At 43.8% G+C, this 19416-nt stretch overlaps 1 protein-coding gene across 1 annotated transcript in view; it reads right to left on the minus strand.

The window, feature by feature from the left end:
* MALT1 (MALT1 paracaspase) overlaps nucleotides 1-19416 on the minus strand; it is an 88716-nt gene that overhangs the window by 47224 nt on the left and 22076 nt on the right. The window contains exons 3-5 of the mRNA XM_075854977.1: nucleotides 13621-13742; nucleotides 11382-11532; nucleotides 518-693 (exon numbers count right to left, since the gene is read on the minus strand). Of these exons, the coding sequence (XP_075711092.1) occupies nucleotides 518-693; nucleotides 11382-11532; nucleotides 13621-13742 (449 nt within the window). The remainder of the gene's footprint in view (nucleotides 1-517; nucleotides 694-11381; nucleotides 11533-13620; nucleotides 13743-19416) is intronic.

Here is a 19416-nt window from a genome sequence, read left to right on the forward strand (position 1 = left end):
CATTGCATGCAGCCATTCAATTGGATGGCTGATATGGATGGCTTGAGTGCACCAGAGCGACAGCTGCTGATTTTTAGCAGCTCTCCGCACTGGCTCACAGTAGGGTGTCCTAAGTGGGGGTTCCCAACCTTATCACGCCCATTGGCCTAATAGGGTAAATGCCAACACTCCAGTATTGCCTTTGAGGTGAAACTTGTATTACAAGAAGATGTCACATGCTACATTGAGTATGGAATTTTGTTGAATTTCAGGGGGTGCAGATGATGGAGTCTGACTTGGGACCTGGTGCCTGAGGAGGCCTATTTAAGGAACAGCTTAGTGACACCCCTATGGAAGCTATAGTGGAGATCTCCATACCCTGTTGACTGACACACTGGAAGATGTCATGAAGAACTTACTGGTTGACAAAAGGCTTTCCTAGGAACAGATATAGATATGAATTGGAGGACATGGATAAATAGCTACTGGGATTTATTTGCGGGTAGAACATATATAAGGTTTATAACATTACATGTACCGTATACACTCTATTGGTCGCATCCACCACTGCCACACCATTTCTGTACCACTGATAACACGGCAAGGGTCTTCCTATGGCTGCACACTCCAGCACCAGCTTGGCACCCGCTTCCAGTGTTTGGGACTGAGGTTGGTTACATATCTGAAGTCTGTTGTCAGGTAACATAGAGAGTCCTAAGATAAAAGGAAAAATGGTATCATTCAGCTCTGAATATCAGATCCATAGAAACACTGTCATAACAGCAGCAATATTATTTTTTTTTTTCCTGGATACTCATGCCCAGGCAGCTCATGTCTGCACAACTGGTGTTACACTGGTAAAGCTGCATTTCTACTCCTGTTTATACAAGCCCCGAAGTGCAATGCACACATCTGCAGGATTATTAACATGGGGAGGGTTGTATACATTACTACACCGTACTAAGTCAGAATGGGACTAATATGAATTTTGTTCAAAAGATTGTTACAATTTTCAGGTTGATGCCCCATCCAGACCACAGTCAGAATTCTAGTAGTTATATTCCTCTCCATAGGGGGCAGTATTATAGTAGTTATATTCTTGCACATATGGGGCAGTATTATAATAGTAATATTCTTGTACATAGGGGCAGTATTATAGTAGTATTATTCTTGTACATAGGAGGCAGTATTATAGTAGTTATATTCTTGTACATAGGGGCAGTATTATAGTAGTATTATTCTTGTACATAGGAGGCAGTATTATAGTAGTTATATTCTTGTACATAGTGGCAGTATTATAGTAATACTATTCTTGTACATAGGAGGCAGTATTATAGTAGTTATGTTCTTGTACATAGGAACAGTATTATAGTAGTTATATTCTTGTATATAGAAGCAGTATTATAGTAGTTATATTCTTGTACATAGGGAGCAGTATTATAGTAGTTATATTCTTGTACATACGAGGCAGTATTATAGTAGTTATATTCTTGTATATAGGATCAGTATTACAGTAGTTATATTCTTGTACATAGGGGCAGTATTATAGTAGTTATAGTCTTGTATATAGGAGCAGTATTACAGTAGTTATATTCTTGTACATAGGAGGCAGTATTATAGTAGTAATATTCTTGTACATAGGAGGCAGTATTATAGTAGTTATATTCTTGTACATAGGATCAGTATTATAGTAGTTATATTCTTGTACATAGGGGACAGTATTATAGTAATTATATTCTTGTACATAGGGGCAGTATTATAGTAGTTATATTCTTGTAAATAGGGGCAGTATTATAGTAGTTATATTCTTGTACATAGGGAGCAGTATTATAGTAGTTATATTCTTGTACATAGGAGGAAGTATTATAGTAGTTATATTCTTGTACCTACTGTAGGAGAGCAGTATTATAGTAGTTATATTCATGTACACAGGGGGTAGTATTATAGTAGTTATATTCTTGTACATAGGAGCAGTATTATAGTAGTTATATTCTTGTACATAGGAGGCAGTATTATAGTAGTTATATTCTTGTATATAGGGGCAGTATTATAGTAGTTATATTCTTGTATATAGGGGGCAGTATTATAGTAGTTATATTCTTGTATATAGGAGCAGTATTATAGTAGTTATATTCTTGCACATAGGAGGCAGTATTATAGTAGTTATATTCTTATACATAGGAGCAGTATTAAAGTAGTTATATTCTTGTACATAGGAGGCAGTATTATAGTAGTTATATTCTTATACATAGGAGCAGTATTATAGTAGTTATATTCTTGTACATAGGAGCAGTATTATAGTAGTTATATTCTCCTACATAGGAGGCAGTATTATAGTAGTTATATTCTCCTACATAGGAGGCAGTATTATATTAGTTATATTCTTGTACATAGGAGGCAGTATTATAGTAGTTATATTCTTATACATAGGAGGCAGTATTATAGTAGTTATATTCTTGTACATAGGAGCAGTATTATAGTAGTTATATTCTCCTACATAGGAGGCAGTATTATAGTAGTTATATTGTCCTACATAGGAGGCAGTATTATATTAGTTATATTATTGTACATAGGGGCAGTGTTATAGTAGTTATATTCTTGTACATAGGAGCAGTATTATAGTAGTTATATTCTCCTACATAGGAGGCAGTATTATAGTAGTTATATTCTCCTACATAGGAGGCAGTATTATATTAGTTATATTCTTGTACATAGGGGCAGTGTTATAGTAGTTATATTCTTGTACATAGGGGGCAGTATTATAGTAGTTCTATTCTTGTCCATAGGAGAGGATAGACGTGTGCTTGTGAGCTCCCTGTTAGGACTATGCATGGCTTCTGACCCAGGTGGAGGGGAGGGGTCCTGGGCTGGTGATCCTGGGAAAGCCCAGAGTCTGGAGTTTAACCTGCAGCATGGAGATGGTGGAGGTGATGATCTGGAAATGGTGGCTGGTGAGTCAACTGAATCTCATGATGTTGGTGAATTGTGCACAAAAATGACAAAGAAAAATATCTTTAAAATGGAAATGCAAGTTCGCAAATTGAGAACTGAAATTAACCAAGAGACTGATCCAAAGGCAAAGCTGATGAAATGTGAGTGTCTGGATGTTTGCACACGTGAGTTGGTGATATTAAAGGAGAGATTGCTGAAAGAATCATGCACAGTACCCAAAATAAAGAACCGGGCAATTGAGAACAAAAGGGAGACCAGAGCCCAAACTGTGAAGAGAAAAAATATCATTGCAAAAAAAGACACTGACTATAAGACTGTGTATAATATTGTGGAGCAGGGAAACCCTGGAAGATATGAGTGTGCAGTGGCTGGAGGATCACATCTCTCATCATGTGTGGGGTCTGTGCAATCAGCCAACACAAATGCTGCTAAAGCTGCAGAGAAATGTGTGCCAGCTGACGAGGGGTTAACTGCAGTAGACTCTATGTGCAGTACTGATGAAGTGAATGCGAGTGGCACTCCTGGGAGTGAGCAAGAAAGTGCCTCATGTCCTGATATTATAAGTGAGACCTCGCTCAGCGCGGTGATTGACAGTCTGATATCTGATGAACCAGCGGTACAGGCTGAGGTGGACATTGCGGACCCTGTTCTGGAGGTTCAGCCGCCCGCAGTGTCAGTGAATGGAGTACAGGTTACACAGCGATCAGGAGCAGACACAGGAGGATCTGCAGAACAATCAGCTGAGGAGAGGTCCATTCCTGACCCACCTGCTGACAGACCTCAGTACAGGAGACTGTTCTCCAGCGTCACAAGACCGACTAACCCCACACCTCAGAGGAGGAACGCGGTCAGAATCAGGTACTCAGGACCAGAGGAAAACCTCCCCTCCAGACTCTACATTGGGAAAGTTTTGTTGAAGGAGTTTATGAAGTTTAAAGCTTCTGAGGTGTTCGCTCTGATCCACGTTCCCTCCAGCAGGAATTATGACATTAGTTTCAAGCTGCAATATAGTCTAGACTTGTTCTGGAGTATTTATAATGATACAAAGGAGCACGCGATGTGGGAGCATCTACATGTCATCCAGCTGACTAAACCCCAGGTAGTCACCGCCACCGTCCTGTTCCAGTCTGAGGTGGTGGCTCTGGCAGATTTGCAGCACTGGTTGAGCAGATATTGTGAGGTGAAGAGACTGCCAACAAAGATCTATGATGAGGAGGAGATCTGGAATGGAGGATATTCTGTCAAGATCCAGCTGGTTCAGGAGAATGGAGTGACCAGACATCTGCCGCACTTCTTCTACCTGGGCTCGGAGAGAGGCATATGTTACTACCCTGGTCAACCGCGACTGTGCCATAGATGTGGGGGCAGACACCTGGCATTCAACTGTTCCCGTATTAAGTGCTCACTATGTGGTCAGTTTGGGCATGTGAAGGACGATTGTACAGGACCCGTCATCTGTAACCTGTGCTTAGGACCTGGACATACATTCCGGGAGTGTCCACATGCAGAACATAATAAGGAGGAGACCTTTAAAGGAGCCATGGAGGAAGAGCAGGAGGATGTCTCCATATGTGTAGATACAACCCCAGAACCTGGAAGTCCCAGCGAGGATGTGAGCCAAAGTACCAGAGACCCTGCTCCAGAGACGAATGTCCCATCTGTGGATGCTGCACAAGTGTCACCAGCCACTGAAAATAGAGGTCATGCTAAAAGCAAAATATCCAGTCACTCTGTCACCAAAACATCTAAACATCTGCCCAACACCAGTAAGGAACCAGCTGATCCAGCCGCAGCGACCAGTAAAAAACCAGCTGGGCCAGCCGCAGCTACCAGTAAGGAACCAGCTGATCCAGCCGCAGCGGCCAGTAAAAAACCAGCTGGGCCAGCCGCAGCTACCAGTAAAAAACCAGATGATCCAGCCGCAGCGACCAGTAAAAAACCAGCTGATCCAGCCGCAGCGACCAGTATGGACGAGGAGGGATTTCAGATGGTCAAAAGGAGAAGTAAAACAGATGATTCTTCTAGGAAAAAAATCACTGCTGCAAAGAAATCACCGGAGCCTCCAGTGCTGGCGATAACTGGTGGACGTTACTGTGCGCTGGGGGAAGATGAACAGGAAGAAGAAGCAGAGATGGAGCAAGTCTCCTCACACAACCCAGATGACGAACCTCAGGATGAAGACGCTGACCCCCCAATGTCCACCAAAAGATGGGGTGTTACAGGACATAGCAGTGGAAGAAGGAAAAAAAGTAGGAAAGACATGTAACCAGGATGAGGCTGAAAATCACCTCTATTAATGTGAACAGCGTGAGGAATAGGAGCAGGCGGCAGGCGATATTCCAGCGTCTGTCTGACGACAAAACCAATGTCATCTTTATACAAGAGACTTATCTACAGAGTAATGTCCCTGCTGTGTCCCTGCCGTTACCACATCTAGTGGGACAGTGAAACGCTCAGCTGCTGTATGGAGACTTTTACCCCGAACTCCGTTTATATCCTAGAGGATTCCTATATGTCATAAATATGGTGACCGTGTACCCTCTGTGGTGTGCGCGATGCTGCCCGGTCATCAATAAAGAAGAAATCCTGTAATACTGTCTAGAATAATATCATGAAAAATAGTTGAAACAATCTATACTGGCGCAATATTCATATATTATGGTTTGTTTAATGATTGTGATGTTATTAAGAGACATACGTTTATTTTCTTTATCTGTTATGAGTGTATTGCAAAGGTATTGTAATAATTTGTTGCAAGTTTTCAAATAAAAAAAAAAAAGATAATTACAGTAGTTATATTCTATATATAGAGATGAGCGAACTTATGAAAAGTTTGGTTCGGCTAGTTCGCCGAATTTCACGAAAAAGTTCGATTCGGACCGAACTAGTTCTGACCGAACCTGTAATTTCCGTGCGCCCGAGCATGGTACTGTCCAGGGTGCTGAAAGAGTTAATGGGCTGCACTAACTCTTTCAGCAACCTTGACAGTACCATGCTCGGGGCGCGGAAAATAAAATTTTAATGTAATAAAAAAAAAAATACATTCATACTTACATTCCTCCTGTCCGGCCTCCAGTGATGACGTTTCATCCATGTCGCCGCTCGCTGCAGCCAATCACAGACTGTAGTGGCGGTCACGCACATCACGTGACCACCTCTGCAGCCAATCACAGGCTGCCGCGGCCTCTGCAGCCAATCACAGGCTGCCGCGGCCTCTGCAGCCAATCACAGGCTGCCGCGGCCTCTGCAGCCAATCACAGGCTGCCGCGGCCTCTGCAGCCAATCACAGGCTGCCGCGGCCTCTGCAGCCAATCACAGGCTGTCGCGGCCTCTGCAGCCAATCACAGGCTGCAGCGGCCTCTGCAGCCAATCACACGCTCCTCTCCTGAAATATTCTGTGCTGCTGTGAACTCTGCTCTTACCATTACATAGCTCTCAGTCTGTTACCTCTCCTCCACTCCTGTCCTCAATAACACCTTCACATGATTGGCAAGTCACCACGTAATGGTAAGAGCAGAGTTCACAGCAGCACAGAGTATTTCAGGAGAGGAGCGTGCAAATTCTGTGCTGCTGTGAACTCTGCTCTTACCATTACATAGCTCTCAGTCTGTTACCTCTCCTCCACTCCTGTCCTCAATAACACCTTCACATGATTGGCAAGTCACCACCCCGCACAAGATCCGCACGCTCATCTCCTGAAATACTCTGTGCTGCCTTAAACTCTGTGGACAGGATCCTGTTTCTTTTAAATGCTGCTGGGGAACCCGCTCGATCCACTATAAAAGGCTGCGCCTCCATCCTCTTCTGCCCCAGTCACTTATTCCCAAGCACTGTAGCGCAGCCTTATATAGTGGATTGAGCGGGTTCCCCAGCAGCATTTAAAAGAAACAGGATCCTGACCTGTCCACAGAGTTTAAGGCAGCACAGAGTATTTCAGGAGATGAGCACGGCCGGGCACGGCCGGCCACGGGCAGCCGGTCGTTTTTCCGAGCCGTGCTCCCATTATAAATATAGGAGCACGGCCCGTAAAATAAAAAAATAGAACATGTTCTATCTTTTTAACGGCACGGGCACCTTCCCGTGAGAAAACGGGGAGGTACCCGTGGCTAACAGAAGTCTATGGACCCGCTATTTCGGGTCATAATTACGACCCGTAATAACGGGTGTTTTTACGGTCGTGTGCATGAGGCCCCGTAATGACGGGTGGCTACATGTGTGCACCCGTCATTACTGCAGCGTTGCTAGGCGACTTCAGTAAATAGTCACTGTCCAGGGTGCTGAAAGAGTTAACTGATCGGCAGTAACTGTTTCAGCACCCTGGACAGTGAATTCCGATCAGAATATAGAGTAACCTGTAAAAAAAAAAAAAAGACGTTCATACTTACCGAGAACTTTCTGCTTCCTCCAGTCCGGTCTCCCGGCCATTGCCTTGGTGACGCGTCCCTCTTGACATCCGGCCCGACATTCCTGGATGACGTTACAGCCCATGTGACCGCTGCAGCCAATCACAGGCTGCCGCGGCCTCTGCAGCCAATCACAGGCTGCAGCGGCCTCTGCAGCCAATCACAGGCTGCAGCGGCCTCTGCAGCCAATCACAGGCTGCCGCGTCAGGAAAGAAGGTCGGACTGGAGGAAGAAGAGGGACTCGTCACCAAGACAACGACCGGGTACGTATGAAATTCTTTTTATTTTATTTTTAATCAGCAGCCTCTTTTTCTCTATCAGTGATTGATAGAGACAAGTGGCTGCCTATTTGTATAATATTTTTGACCGGGTTCGGTCAAATCGTGTTCGGCCGAACCCGGTGAAGTTCGGATTCGCTGCGAACCGAACTTTTCCCGATGTTCGGACCGAAACCTGGTTCGGTTGTCCCGGTTCGCTCATCTCTATTCTTATACATAGGAGCAGTATTATAGTAGTTATAGTCTTGTACATAGGAGGCAGTATTATAGTAGTTATATTCTCCTACATAGGAGGCAGTATTATAGTAGTTATATTCTTGTACATAGGGGCAGTGTTATAGTAGTTATATTCTTGTATATAGGGGGCAGTATTACAGTAGTTATATTCTTGTATATATTCTTGTATATAGGGGGCAGTATTATAGTAGTTATATTCTTGTATATAGAAGGCAGTATTATAGCAGTTATATTCTTGTTTATAGGGGGCAGTATTATAGTAGTTATATTCTTGTACATATAGAGCTATATTATAATAGTAGGCTTGCTCATGGGGCGCAATGTTATTCCTATTAGGTTCTCTGAACCATTGCTTAATGATTTTGAAAAACAACAACTCCCAATATAAATTACTTTTAGTAGTCTTAGAATTGTCTTAGAAGAGTCATTTGAATTGTCTCAAAATAACAAAAATTCTAGAATGACATATATGCTACTGTGACTTCATTTCCTCTATCTGATTGCCTTCCACTTGTTCACTTGTAATTCTGTTATGTGCCAAATACAAATATAGTAAACTTCTAATATTTCACAATTTACAGAATGATGACAGAATTTCAAATTATCAGGCATCCCAATGCAGATATTTAGAATGGAAACATAACAAATAAGTTTGAGCCTTTAACCCCTTCCCGCCGCAGCCATTTTCACTTTTGTTTTTTTCCTCCCCACCTTCCAAAAGCCATAACTCTTATTTTTCCATCAATATTGCCGTATGAGGGCTTGTTTTTTGCAGGACGAGTTGTAGATTTTCACAGCACCATTTTTTGTACCATATAACGTAATGGGAAACGAGAAAAAAATTATATGTGGGGTGGAATAGGAAAAAAACAGCAATTCCTCAACCTTTTGGGTGGTTTTGTTTTTATGGCGTTCACCGTACGGGTCAATACGATTACAGCATTACCAAATTTATATGGTTTTCTTTGTTTTACAAGGAAAAAAATTGATTGTTAAAAATGAAATTTGAGTTTTGTCGCCACATTCTGAGAGCCATAACTTTTTTATTATTCTGTCGATTTAGCGGTGTGAGGGCTTATTTTGTTTGTGAGGCGAGCTGTATTTTATATTGGTACCATTTTGGGTTAAGTGAGACTTTTTGATCACTTTTTATTTAATTTTTTGTGGGAGATGAAGGGACCAAAAAACAGCAATTCTGATGTTTTTTATTTTTTACGGCGCTCATCGTGCGGACTAAATAATGATATATTGTAATAGTTCAGACTTTTATCAGTTATGTTAGCTTTTTATTTTTTTTACATTTACTTTACTGTTTTTTACTTGTTCCCCTAGGGGACTTTAACCAGCGATCGTTCCCCCACCCGGCGTATATACGGCTGATGTCAGAAAGGGGTTAATACTTTTGTCTTTATAATGATGCTGTTATGGAATCACTGGTTGAGCAATTCCCAGGGTGGAAGTTTTATGGAATTGATATGTGATGTGAGTGATTCCCTAAAGGCTGCTGGAGACTGTCGGGACTGAGCGTGTAGACAAATCCGCAACCCAAAATCTGTCACAACTTTGAAGCTACTCTATGGTTTTTGCCAGAGCCCACCGCAAGGCAGGATGGTTTTTGCTGCATCAAACCCAGGTTGTTTTAACAGAGTTCAGTGTTGGATAAGGGGTGAAATGCAGGCAATACCAAAACCTGTAACAAGACAGCGAGAGGGTGAACAGAAAGTCAAAATCACAAAGCTAGGGGATGTCAGGAGTAGCAAAGGTCAGTACCAGCTGGGAGCAGAAAGTACAAATCCTTAAGCAAGGAGTAATCCAGAGACAAGCCGAGGTCCAGTTCCAAAAAGTCCAAATAGTTAAAGGTACAGCGTTTAGTCAGAAGATTGATCAAACACATGCAGCAAAGAAACTCACAAGCAAAGAACACAGACGCAACCCAGGTTTAAGTACTCCACCCTTACACCTGATAGGAAGAAAGACAGAGTAAAGGGATAGGCTGAACAACTAAAACCAGAACCGCCCAGAAGCTAGACTAGTAGTCAAGGTAATCTTAAAGTGACGGCCGTTTCCTAACAGGTGCCACAAAAATTCCTTGTGGATTCACACTGGGCAGCTTTTACGCTCTTTTCAAAATCTGTATGCATCAATACTGTAGATAAAAGACATCAAAGAGGAGGGAGGAAGGCGGTGCAGCTGCAGCTTCTTATTCACTGTGTGTGAGATTGCATGCTGTGAGAGGGAGGGAGAAGCAGCAGTAGTGGGATACGTCTGATTGGCTGAGAGCACCTATTTTGGAACCTATTTTAATACTTTATTTTAGTGTCAATTTGCAAATTTAAAGAAAAAAAAACTATAAATGAAAAAATTTATATTTATATTTTTTACTTTGGTACACTTTACTTCTAAGAAAACTGAAAAAGAAAACACATATTTTTCTAGAAATGGTATTAAACAATAGCCCTACGTATCACAAAAAAAAAATTGACACAAGAATTAGAGCCGTTAAACCATTTAAGTAATTTAGGACGAAAAGACTGGTCCAAAAAATTGTGCATCTTGTTCGATAAATGTACCAGAGGCACCAGGGAAAAAAAATGCAGTAGTGTAAACCGTATGCATTAAGACGATGCGATGAGGTTATGTCAAGGTGAGATTTTTTCAAAGCGGCCAATGGAGCATGCAACATATTGTTTTCTGTCAGATTTATACAAAATATGAAATCGGAGGCATACGGAGGTACAGTAAGGTCCATACCCTTGTATGGGTACCATATTATGGCCGTGCGTATAAGCTATAAATTCCTGTTGAAATTTTGGATATAAGAGGTCCCACTTATTCCGGATTAAAGGAATTTTAGCACATAAATGGAGAAAAACACCACTGACCACAAAATTGCTTAAAAAACACCACAAACCAAAACGCACTTGTGGGTAATGTGTTTTATATTTTACTATAGACTTTAATGTAACATATGCTAGCACTAAAAAAAGCACTATAAAAAAACGCTAAGAAAATGCCATTAAAAAACGCCTGTAAAAACGCAGCAAAACGTTGTGTGTGAATCCAGCCCAAGAGGAATTTTACTAAGCGTCCAGCTGTTACATAGTGGTAAATGGGATTTTACAATTTATGCATTTGACTCCCCATTTATGGGAAATTGTAAGCCCCTGTCCCGGAACTGCCTGGAAACACCCACAAAACTTCACAGGAATTGCTTCTCTGGGAGTATATTTGCTTTAGACCTCTCCCCCACTTCTTAGGTCCATTTACGGCAAAAAAAATCCCACAAATATGATGCATATGTCCCTCATTTATCAAAACGTTTCATAAACACTGGCCTTGTTGTCCATGGCAACCAATAAGTGCTCTGCATTCATTTCGTATATTGCTTTAGAAAAATGAAAGCTGTGCTGGGATTGGTTGCTATCGGCAACAAGGACAGTGTTTTAGTCAGAAGTGTTTGATAAATGAGGCCCATTGGGCATAGACAGTCACCCAATTAATCTGTGCCTCCCTGATGCCTCATATAACTTACCATGACAAGCCAAATTGCTTTCAATTACTTCCAGCCGGGCCCAGTTACTGTAATCAAATGTGTGAGAGTCATTGACCCGGCAAATGTAGAAGCTGGCATCATCTACATCCACGGGGCTAAATGTCAGCTCTGATGAATTACCATACGGGACCTGTGGTTTAGGTTATAAAATAAAACAATCAGTCATTACACACCGTCCCTATAAATTATCAGCATCATAAACTCTGTGTATTATGGTCATAAGTCTGGAAAGAACCTAAACATTTTTGGAAGACACTTAGGCTGGGTTCACACGAGCGTGTGCTTTTTGCGCACGCAAAAAACACAGCGTTTTGCCTGCGCAAAAGGCACTTAACAGCTCCGTGTGGCCTCAGCATATGATCATTATGACACTCCGTTTGGATGTTTGTAAACAGAAAAGCACTTGGTGCTTTTCTGTTTTCATTCATCCTTTTCACAGCTGTTGCGCGAATCACGCTGTTCGCATGGAAGTGCTTCCGTGTGACATGCGTGGTTTTCACACACCCATTGACTTCAATGGGTGCCTGATGCGCGAAAAACTGTCAAAGAACGGACATGTCGTGACGTTTACGAAGCGGACCAACGCTGCATAAAAATCACGCACATGTCTGCATGGCCCCATAGACTAATATAGGTCCGTGCACGGACGTATATCCCGTTCGTCTGAATAAGCCCTTAAAGGGGTTGTACCAGAATCCACAATTATCACCGATCCAAAGGATAGCTTATAATTGTCTGATTGCTAAGACCGCACGGATCGTGAGAACATGGGTCCCTAACCCACTGTTCCTGATCACTGCGCAACCGATTCTTGTCAATTCTGGTACATCCCCTTTAAGGTGAATATCCACCCTTGAAGTACATCATTCTGAGCTGATTTAGACTCCACTCCCCTTATTACATATATCTGGTCAACGTACGCTGGAGTACAAAGCGACAAATTTATTAAATTTGGCACATCTTTGGCCCTCCGTGCACCAGAAATTTAAATCTATGCGAGAAGTTAACAATGTTTCTACGCCAATGTTCTTGCGTAGAAATGTCACAGACTATACATCACAAAAATTGCAACTTCTGGGCCATTCCTATCTCTCACTATTTAAAAATGTGGGTGGTGCTTAGCGGAAGGAGCGTTGTCTCCCACGGCCTGACGCATTTACTAGACATTATGCAATAAAATAACAAATTCTAGAAGAAACCTGCGCCAGCACCTGGCTGGCGAAGATTTCATTCAGTGGTGCACGAACAGCCGAGGATGCGATAAATTTATTAAGAGGAGTGTGACTTTTAATAAATTTATTGCATCTTATTACAGCTTGTTTTTTCTTAAGACTGGCGCTGTCTTAATACAACTCCCCTCTGCCTGCTATGAGCTTCATAATTTGCGCAAATTTATCGTGTGAGCGCCCTGCCCCTCCTGCTAAATCTTACCTTTTCTCGGCACTTTTGATAGTGACTAGAAGTGTGAAAAGTTGCAAATTATAGCGCAAATATTTTACACCATAAAAATGTTTTGAAACCTTTGATAAATTTACCTCCATAGAGTTACATGATAACATTCTAGCTGCCTGCAATCACCACTAGAGGGAGCTTTCTGCATACTAAAACTGTATGTAGTAAGCTCCTAAGTGAGCTCCAATTTTATCATTTACAGTGTAGCTAAACGTTTGACAAACGTTTGACAACGTCAGAAGTTTGGATTGGTGGGGGTCCGAGCACTGAGATCCCTACCAATCGTTAGGACGAGGCAGCTGGGGTGCTCGTGTGAGTGCTCAGCCGCTTCATGTCTGTTCGGCATTTTCCGGAAATAAATGTATCGTGTACGGACAATAGAAAGTCTATGAGCCCGTACTCCGATACATTGGCTGAGCGCTCACATGAGTACTTCAGCTGCTTCGTTTTAGCGTTTGGTGGGGGTCCCAGTGCTGCGACCTCCACCAATCCAAACTTCTGACTAGTCATTATGACATGTCAGAAGATTGTCAAACGTTTAGCTACACTTTAAAGGCTATGTCCACCTTCCCAAGCTATTTTTTTTAATGTGTGGTCATTTGACACTTGTTTTTAGCTTTGAAATGCAATATAATGTTATATTTCACAAGACCAGAAGCAGAAGACTAAGTTGAAGAAATATCCGTTGCAGAACTAGCCTGTAAATCAGCACCAAAATTTGCAGCAACATCCGTTTGTATTACATATATAGAACAATAGAATGCACCTCCTTATCCATTTTGAACCACTGGTAGTTAACAATAGGATGTTCAGCGGCTACACAGATGAGCTTGACCATTTGTCCAGACTGAACCGCCATCGACTCTGGGTGTACCACAACTTTTACACCTAAAATACAAATAAAAGACATGTATTCAGGTATGCTGTCATCACAGGAGCTCATTGCTGAATGCAGTTCTAATGTACAAGGCCTCAGCAGGCATAGGTCATTAGCGGATTTAGGGGGGATGGGGTAAATTTTTATTTATTTTTTAAATTGGTCGTTATCTATTGGATTGGCAAGTAATACTCACCTTTCCCCACTCATGACTAGTGTCAAGAACGAGTGAGGCATTGCCCACAGCTGAGGAGGAGCCAGGAGCGATGTATGGTGAGTATCAGTGGCGTAACTACCGCCGTAGCAGCCGTAGCGGCTGCTACGGGGCCCACGGCATGAGGGGGCCCGTGTCGCCGGCACGGGCCCCCCACCATGGCCGGAGGCTCCGCTAGCAGCCGCTATGGCTGCTACAGTGGGATGCCACTGAACACTACGGCAGAGCAGGGAGGTTTCTCCCCGCTCTGCCATTAAGCAAGACATGTACCCCCTATCCACAGGATAGGGGATACATGTGTGATCACTGGCATTGATAGGGAGAACGGGGGACTGAAAGTCCCCTGAAGTTCTCCATCACAAACCTCGGACTTCCGGGGTCTGTGTCGGCAGCTCCATAGAAATGAATGGAGCGCCAGTCGCGCTTGTGCGCATGCGTGACCAGCGCTCCTTTCATTTTCATTGAGCTGCGCAGACGCCGGAAGTCAGAGGGAAAGCCATACAAGCCCCCCCCTGTAGGGAACGCCATACAGGCCCCCCTGTAGGGAACGCCATACAGCCCCCCCTGTAGGGAACGCTATACAGTCCTCCCTCTAGATAACGCCATACAGTCCTCCCTGTAGATAAAGCCATACAGTCCCCCCTGTAGATAACGCCATACAGTCCCCCCTGTAGATAACACCATACAGCCCCCCCTGTAGATAACGCCATACAGACCCCCCTGTAGATAACGCCATTGTAATGGCAGGAAGGAGGTGAAGGGAACAAGTGAGCCCTAATCTACCCACCGCCCTGTCCCTGCCTACTTGCAACGACCCGCCCTAGGCGACGGGGTACAACTTGGCGGCGGTCCCTACGCTGTCTAAGTGCAAGGGAGTACAAACAGGGAACACGCAAGGGAATACAGTAGCCCACGGAACGCCGCGAGGAAAAGGGAGCGGTGAATGAGCCAGTCAGGATCAGGAAGTAGTGGAGTATACAAACGGGAGCACGGAGCAGAAGCAAGCCAGGGGCAGAGCAACGCAGGATAAACGGAACTGAAGCAAGGCAGAAGCACGGCAGAAGCAGGCTGGAGCAAGGCAGCAGTGGGGCCAGGAATCCAAGAAGAATAACAAGCAAGGAGGAAGAGAAAACGGCAGGTATAAATGGACAGGGGGCGGAGCTAACTCTGACTGACCAGGCCGCGATAGGCTCTCCCACTCCTGAGCCTGCCACCCTGATTGGTGGGAGCAGGTGTCAGTCTCAGAGGTCTGGCCTCAGGTGTCGACTGATTAATCCTGGGAGTATACCCAGACGTAGTGCCTGGCAGATCCTTTACAGCCATACAGTCCCCCCTGTTGATAACGCCATACAGCCCCCCCTGTAGATAACGCCATACAGCCCCCCTGTAGATAACGCCATACAGTCCTCCCTGTAGATAACGCCATACAGTCCTCCCTGTAGATAACTCCATACAGTCCCCTCTGTAGATAACACCATACAGCCCCGCCTGTAGATAACGCCATACAGTCCGCCCTGTAGATAACGCCATACAGTCCCCCTCTGTAGATAACGCCATACAGCCCCCTGTAGATAACGCCATACAGTCCCCCTGTAGATAACGCCATACAGTTCCCCTGTAGATAACGCCATACAGCCCCCCTGTAGATAACGGCATACAGTCCTCCCTGTAGATAACGCCATACAGTCCTCCCTGTAGATAGCGCCATACAGCCCCCTGTAGATAACGCCATACAGCCCCCCTGTAGATAACGCCATACAGCCCCCTCTGTAGATAGCGCCATACAGCCCCCTCTGTAGAGAACACCATACAGCCCCCCCTGTAGGGAACGCCATACAGTCCTCCCTGTAGATAACGCCATACAGTTCCCCCTGTAGATAATGCCATACAGCCCCCTGTAGATAACGCCATACAGCCCCCCCTGTAGATAACGCCATACAGTCCTCCCTGTAGATAACGCCATACAGCCCCCTGTAGATAACGGCATACAGCCCCCTGTAGATAACGCCATACAGCCCCCTGTAGATAACGCCATACAGCCCCCTGTAGATAACGCCATACAGCCCCCTGTAGATAACGCCATACAGTCCCCCCTGTAGATAACACCATACAGCCCCCCTGTAGATAACGCCATACAGTCCCCTCTGTAGATAACACCATACAGCCCCGCCAGTAGATAACGCCATACAGTCCGCCCTGTAGATAACGCCATACAGTCCCCCTCTGTAGATAACGCCATACAGCCCCCCTGTAGATAACGCCATACAGTCCCCCTGTAGATAACGCCATACAGTTCCCCTGTAGATAACGCCATACAGCCCCCCTGTAGATAACGCCATACAGTCCTCCCTGTAGATAACGCCATACAGTCCTCCCTGTAGATAGCGCCATACAGCCCCCCTGTAGATAACGCCATACAGCCCCCTCTCTAGATAGCGCCATACAGCCCCCTCTGTAGAGAACGCCATACAGCCCCCCTGTAGGGAACGCCATACAGTCCTCCCTGTAGATAACGCCATACAGTCCCCCCTGTAGATAATGCCATACAGCCCCCTGTAGATAACGCCATACAGCCCCCCCTGTAGATAACGCCATACAGTCCTCCCTGTAGATAACGCCATACAGCCCCCCTGTAGATAACGCCATACAGCCCCCTGTATATAACACCATACAGCCCCCTGTAGATAATGCCATACAGCCCCCTGTAGATAACGCCATACAGCCCCCCTGTAGATAACGCCATACAGTCCTCCCTGTAGATAACGCCATACAGTCCGCCCTGTAGATAACGCCATACAGCCCCCCCTGTAGATAGCGCCATACAGCCCCCCTGTAGATATCTACAAAGGGGGCTGTATGGCGCTATCTACAGGGGGGGGATGTATGGCGCTATCTACAGAGGGGGCTGTATGGCACTATCTACAGAGGGTGCTGTATGGCGTTATCTACAGGGGGGGCTGCATGGCGTTATCTACAGGGGGCTGTATGGCGTTATCTACAGGGGGTGCTGTATGCCGTTATCTACAGGGGGCTGTATGGCGTTATCTACAGGGGGCGTCTGTATGACCCTATCTACAGGGGGGTCTGTATGGCGCTATCTACAGGGGGGCTGTATGGCGCTATCTACAGGGGGGCTGTATGACGCTATCTACAGGGGGGCTGTATGGCGTTATCTACAGGGGGGCTGTAAAAAACACACTATCTGGGGGTGGGGTTGTGTGACACCCAGGGGAGGGGGGGGCCCAGTCAAAAGTTTGCTATGGGGCCCAGTCTTTCCTAGTTACGCCCCTGGTGAGTATACAGAGGGGTCTAGGGTCTGAATTTATGAAGCATCGACAATCTTTTTTGGGCCGATACCACTCATCTTTCTAGTTGTTCTCTACTACTTTCAGCTGGAATATGTACATCCAATGTGAATGTTTTATGCAGAATTCTTGTATGGCCCATTGGCCCTGTCATCATTTATATGCCTTGTGACAGTAATTGCTTATTGACAATAAAATAATTTTACTTCAATATGGCCACCACATCCTATACCCTACTAGATCTAAGTTCCCACTGGATACACCTCTATAGTCTTGTTTTTTCCCCCCACAACTACTCTACTGCCCCATACCAAGATGGCCATGGGCGGTGATAAATGAACGTGATTATGTCACGTCACCTTGAATGCTCCGTGTGGCCATCACACATTACTATTGCAGTATGAACTATCTGGTGCACTCCTACTGCCCCTATCCCCTCTATTCCTCCATAGCACGTGACATCGTGAAGTCACGACATACAATTCGCTTCAGTCCTAACCCACCAAACACTGCACATCGTGATCTCGTGACGTCAGAACATGCACATCTCACATGATCACTACTATTTGAACAATGTGGACAACCATTTTGGCATGCACCCACCATTAGTGACCAAGCGCTGGTCCCCTATTATCCGCTGGTGCGTCAGTAATAATAAAGGCTATGTATACCTTTGAAAAGGATTTTTTATAAAAAAAAATAAAACAGTGTATCAGTGTGCAACTTTCTAAATAATTTTTATTAAAAATTAGTTTAACTTTTTTAGCTGTTATCGATCACTTCTACGTTCATAACTTAGATGTGATCGATAACTGGTTGATACTGCATGTCAGAGACACGCAGGACCCGCTGTCACTAAACCCGTCAGTGCCGATGACCTGACGGATACAAGATTCAGCACTAGATACAGCTGCTCTGTATACAGAATACAAAGCAGCTGTATTTCAAAAAGTAAAACACATTTTTAATAAAAAGTAATTATAAAGTTGTACCAATCACACTGATACACTGTTTTATTTAAAAAAATATATAATTTTTTTTTAAAGGTGTACGTAACCTTTAAGGAATATTTCTAATTGTCTTTATTTTTATACTAGCTGTTTTTTTTATGTAGCACTAACATATTTTGTAGTTCTGCATATTGATTGTGTTTGCCTTACAATTGCTTTATAGTGTGCAGTTAGGAATCCTATATAAACACTATGGTTACTATAGTTTTCATCGAAGTTCCATAGACAGGTGGAGGTTTCCATTAAATAAATACATGTATTGTAGTGTGTCACACAGGAAATCTGCTCCCCCGTGGGCCGTGTATTACTCATGTACAGCAGGCTACAGTGAAAAACACAAGGAAGTGGCCTCACTATGACACATGGAAACCAAATACTGAATGATGAAGAAGAGTTTTTATACTACATGTATATTTTTTTATTTTTACTTCATTTTTTTTTTATACATTTCATAACTCAGTTTGCCACATCCTGGTTTCCAAAAACACTTTGATGCTGATCAAAAACTGGGTCTCATTTATCTTATAGGCCAATAAGAGGCAGTTTAGGATATTTAAGATGACATCTGACTGGTTACTTTTGACTAAAAGGCCAACTTCTCTCTGAGACTGTGTTGATACATGCGTCCAATTGTATTATGATTGGCATTATTCTAGATTTTTTTTCTTTTTAGATACATTTAGGGCAGAAAACACTGGATTGTCCATGGTTTACACTAGAAAACCATTCTGAAAATTGGAGCATCATTCAAGTCTAGATCAATCAGTTAATCAATCATTTAATCAATCAATCAATCAATCAATCAATCAATCAATAAATTACTCAGTGTCCTGTAACATTCAATTGGTTAGCTACGCCTTCTTAGTATATTTACAGAGAAAAAAAACCTTTTAACCGGGCTGTCTGCTTTATACAATCTATTTTTGTAATAGGGGTCCCTGATCATAAGATGATCACAAGATGTCCCTCAGCGATCATCTGTAATCTCTGGGGAACACGGCTGCAAGTGTTCATTTCCCCTGCAGTGCCACCACAGGGGAAATTAAATGCTACATAGTTCCCACTGAAATAAATGGGCTATTCATGTAATTCATGGATGTATCGGGTCCCCCTGAGAGGAGTAAATCTGCTCTGTATAAAAGATAAGGTTCCGGAA

This window comes from Rhinoderma darwinii, chromosome 1 (assembly GCF_050947455.1).
Source record: "Rhinoderma darwinii isolate aRhiDar2 chromosome 1, aRhiDar2.hap1, whole genome shotgun sequence".
Lineage (NCBI taxonomy): Eukaryota > Metazoa > Chordata > Amphibia > Anura > Rhinodermatidae > Rhinoderma > Rhinoderma darwinii.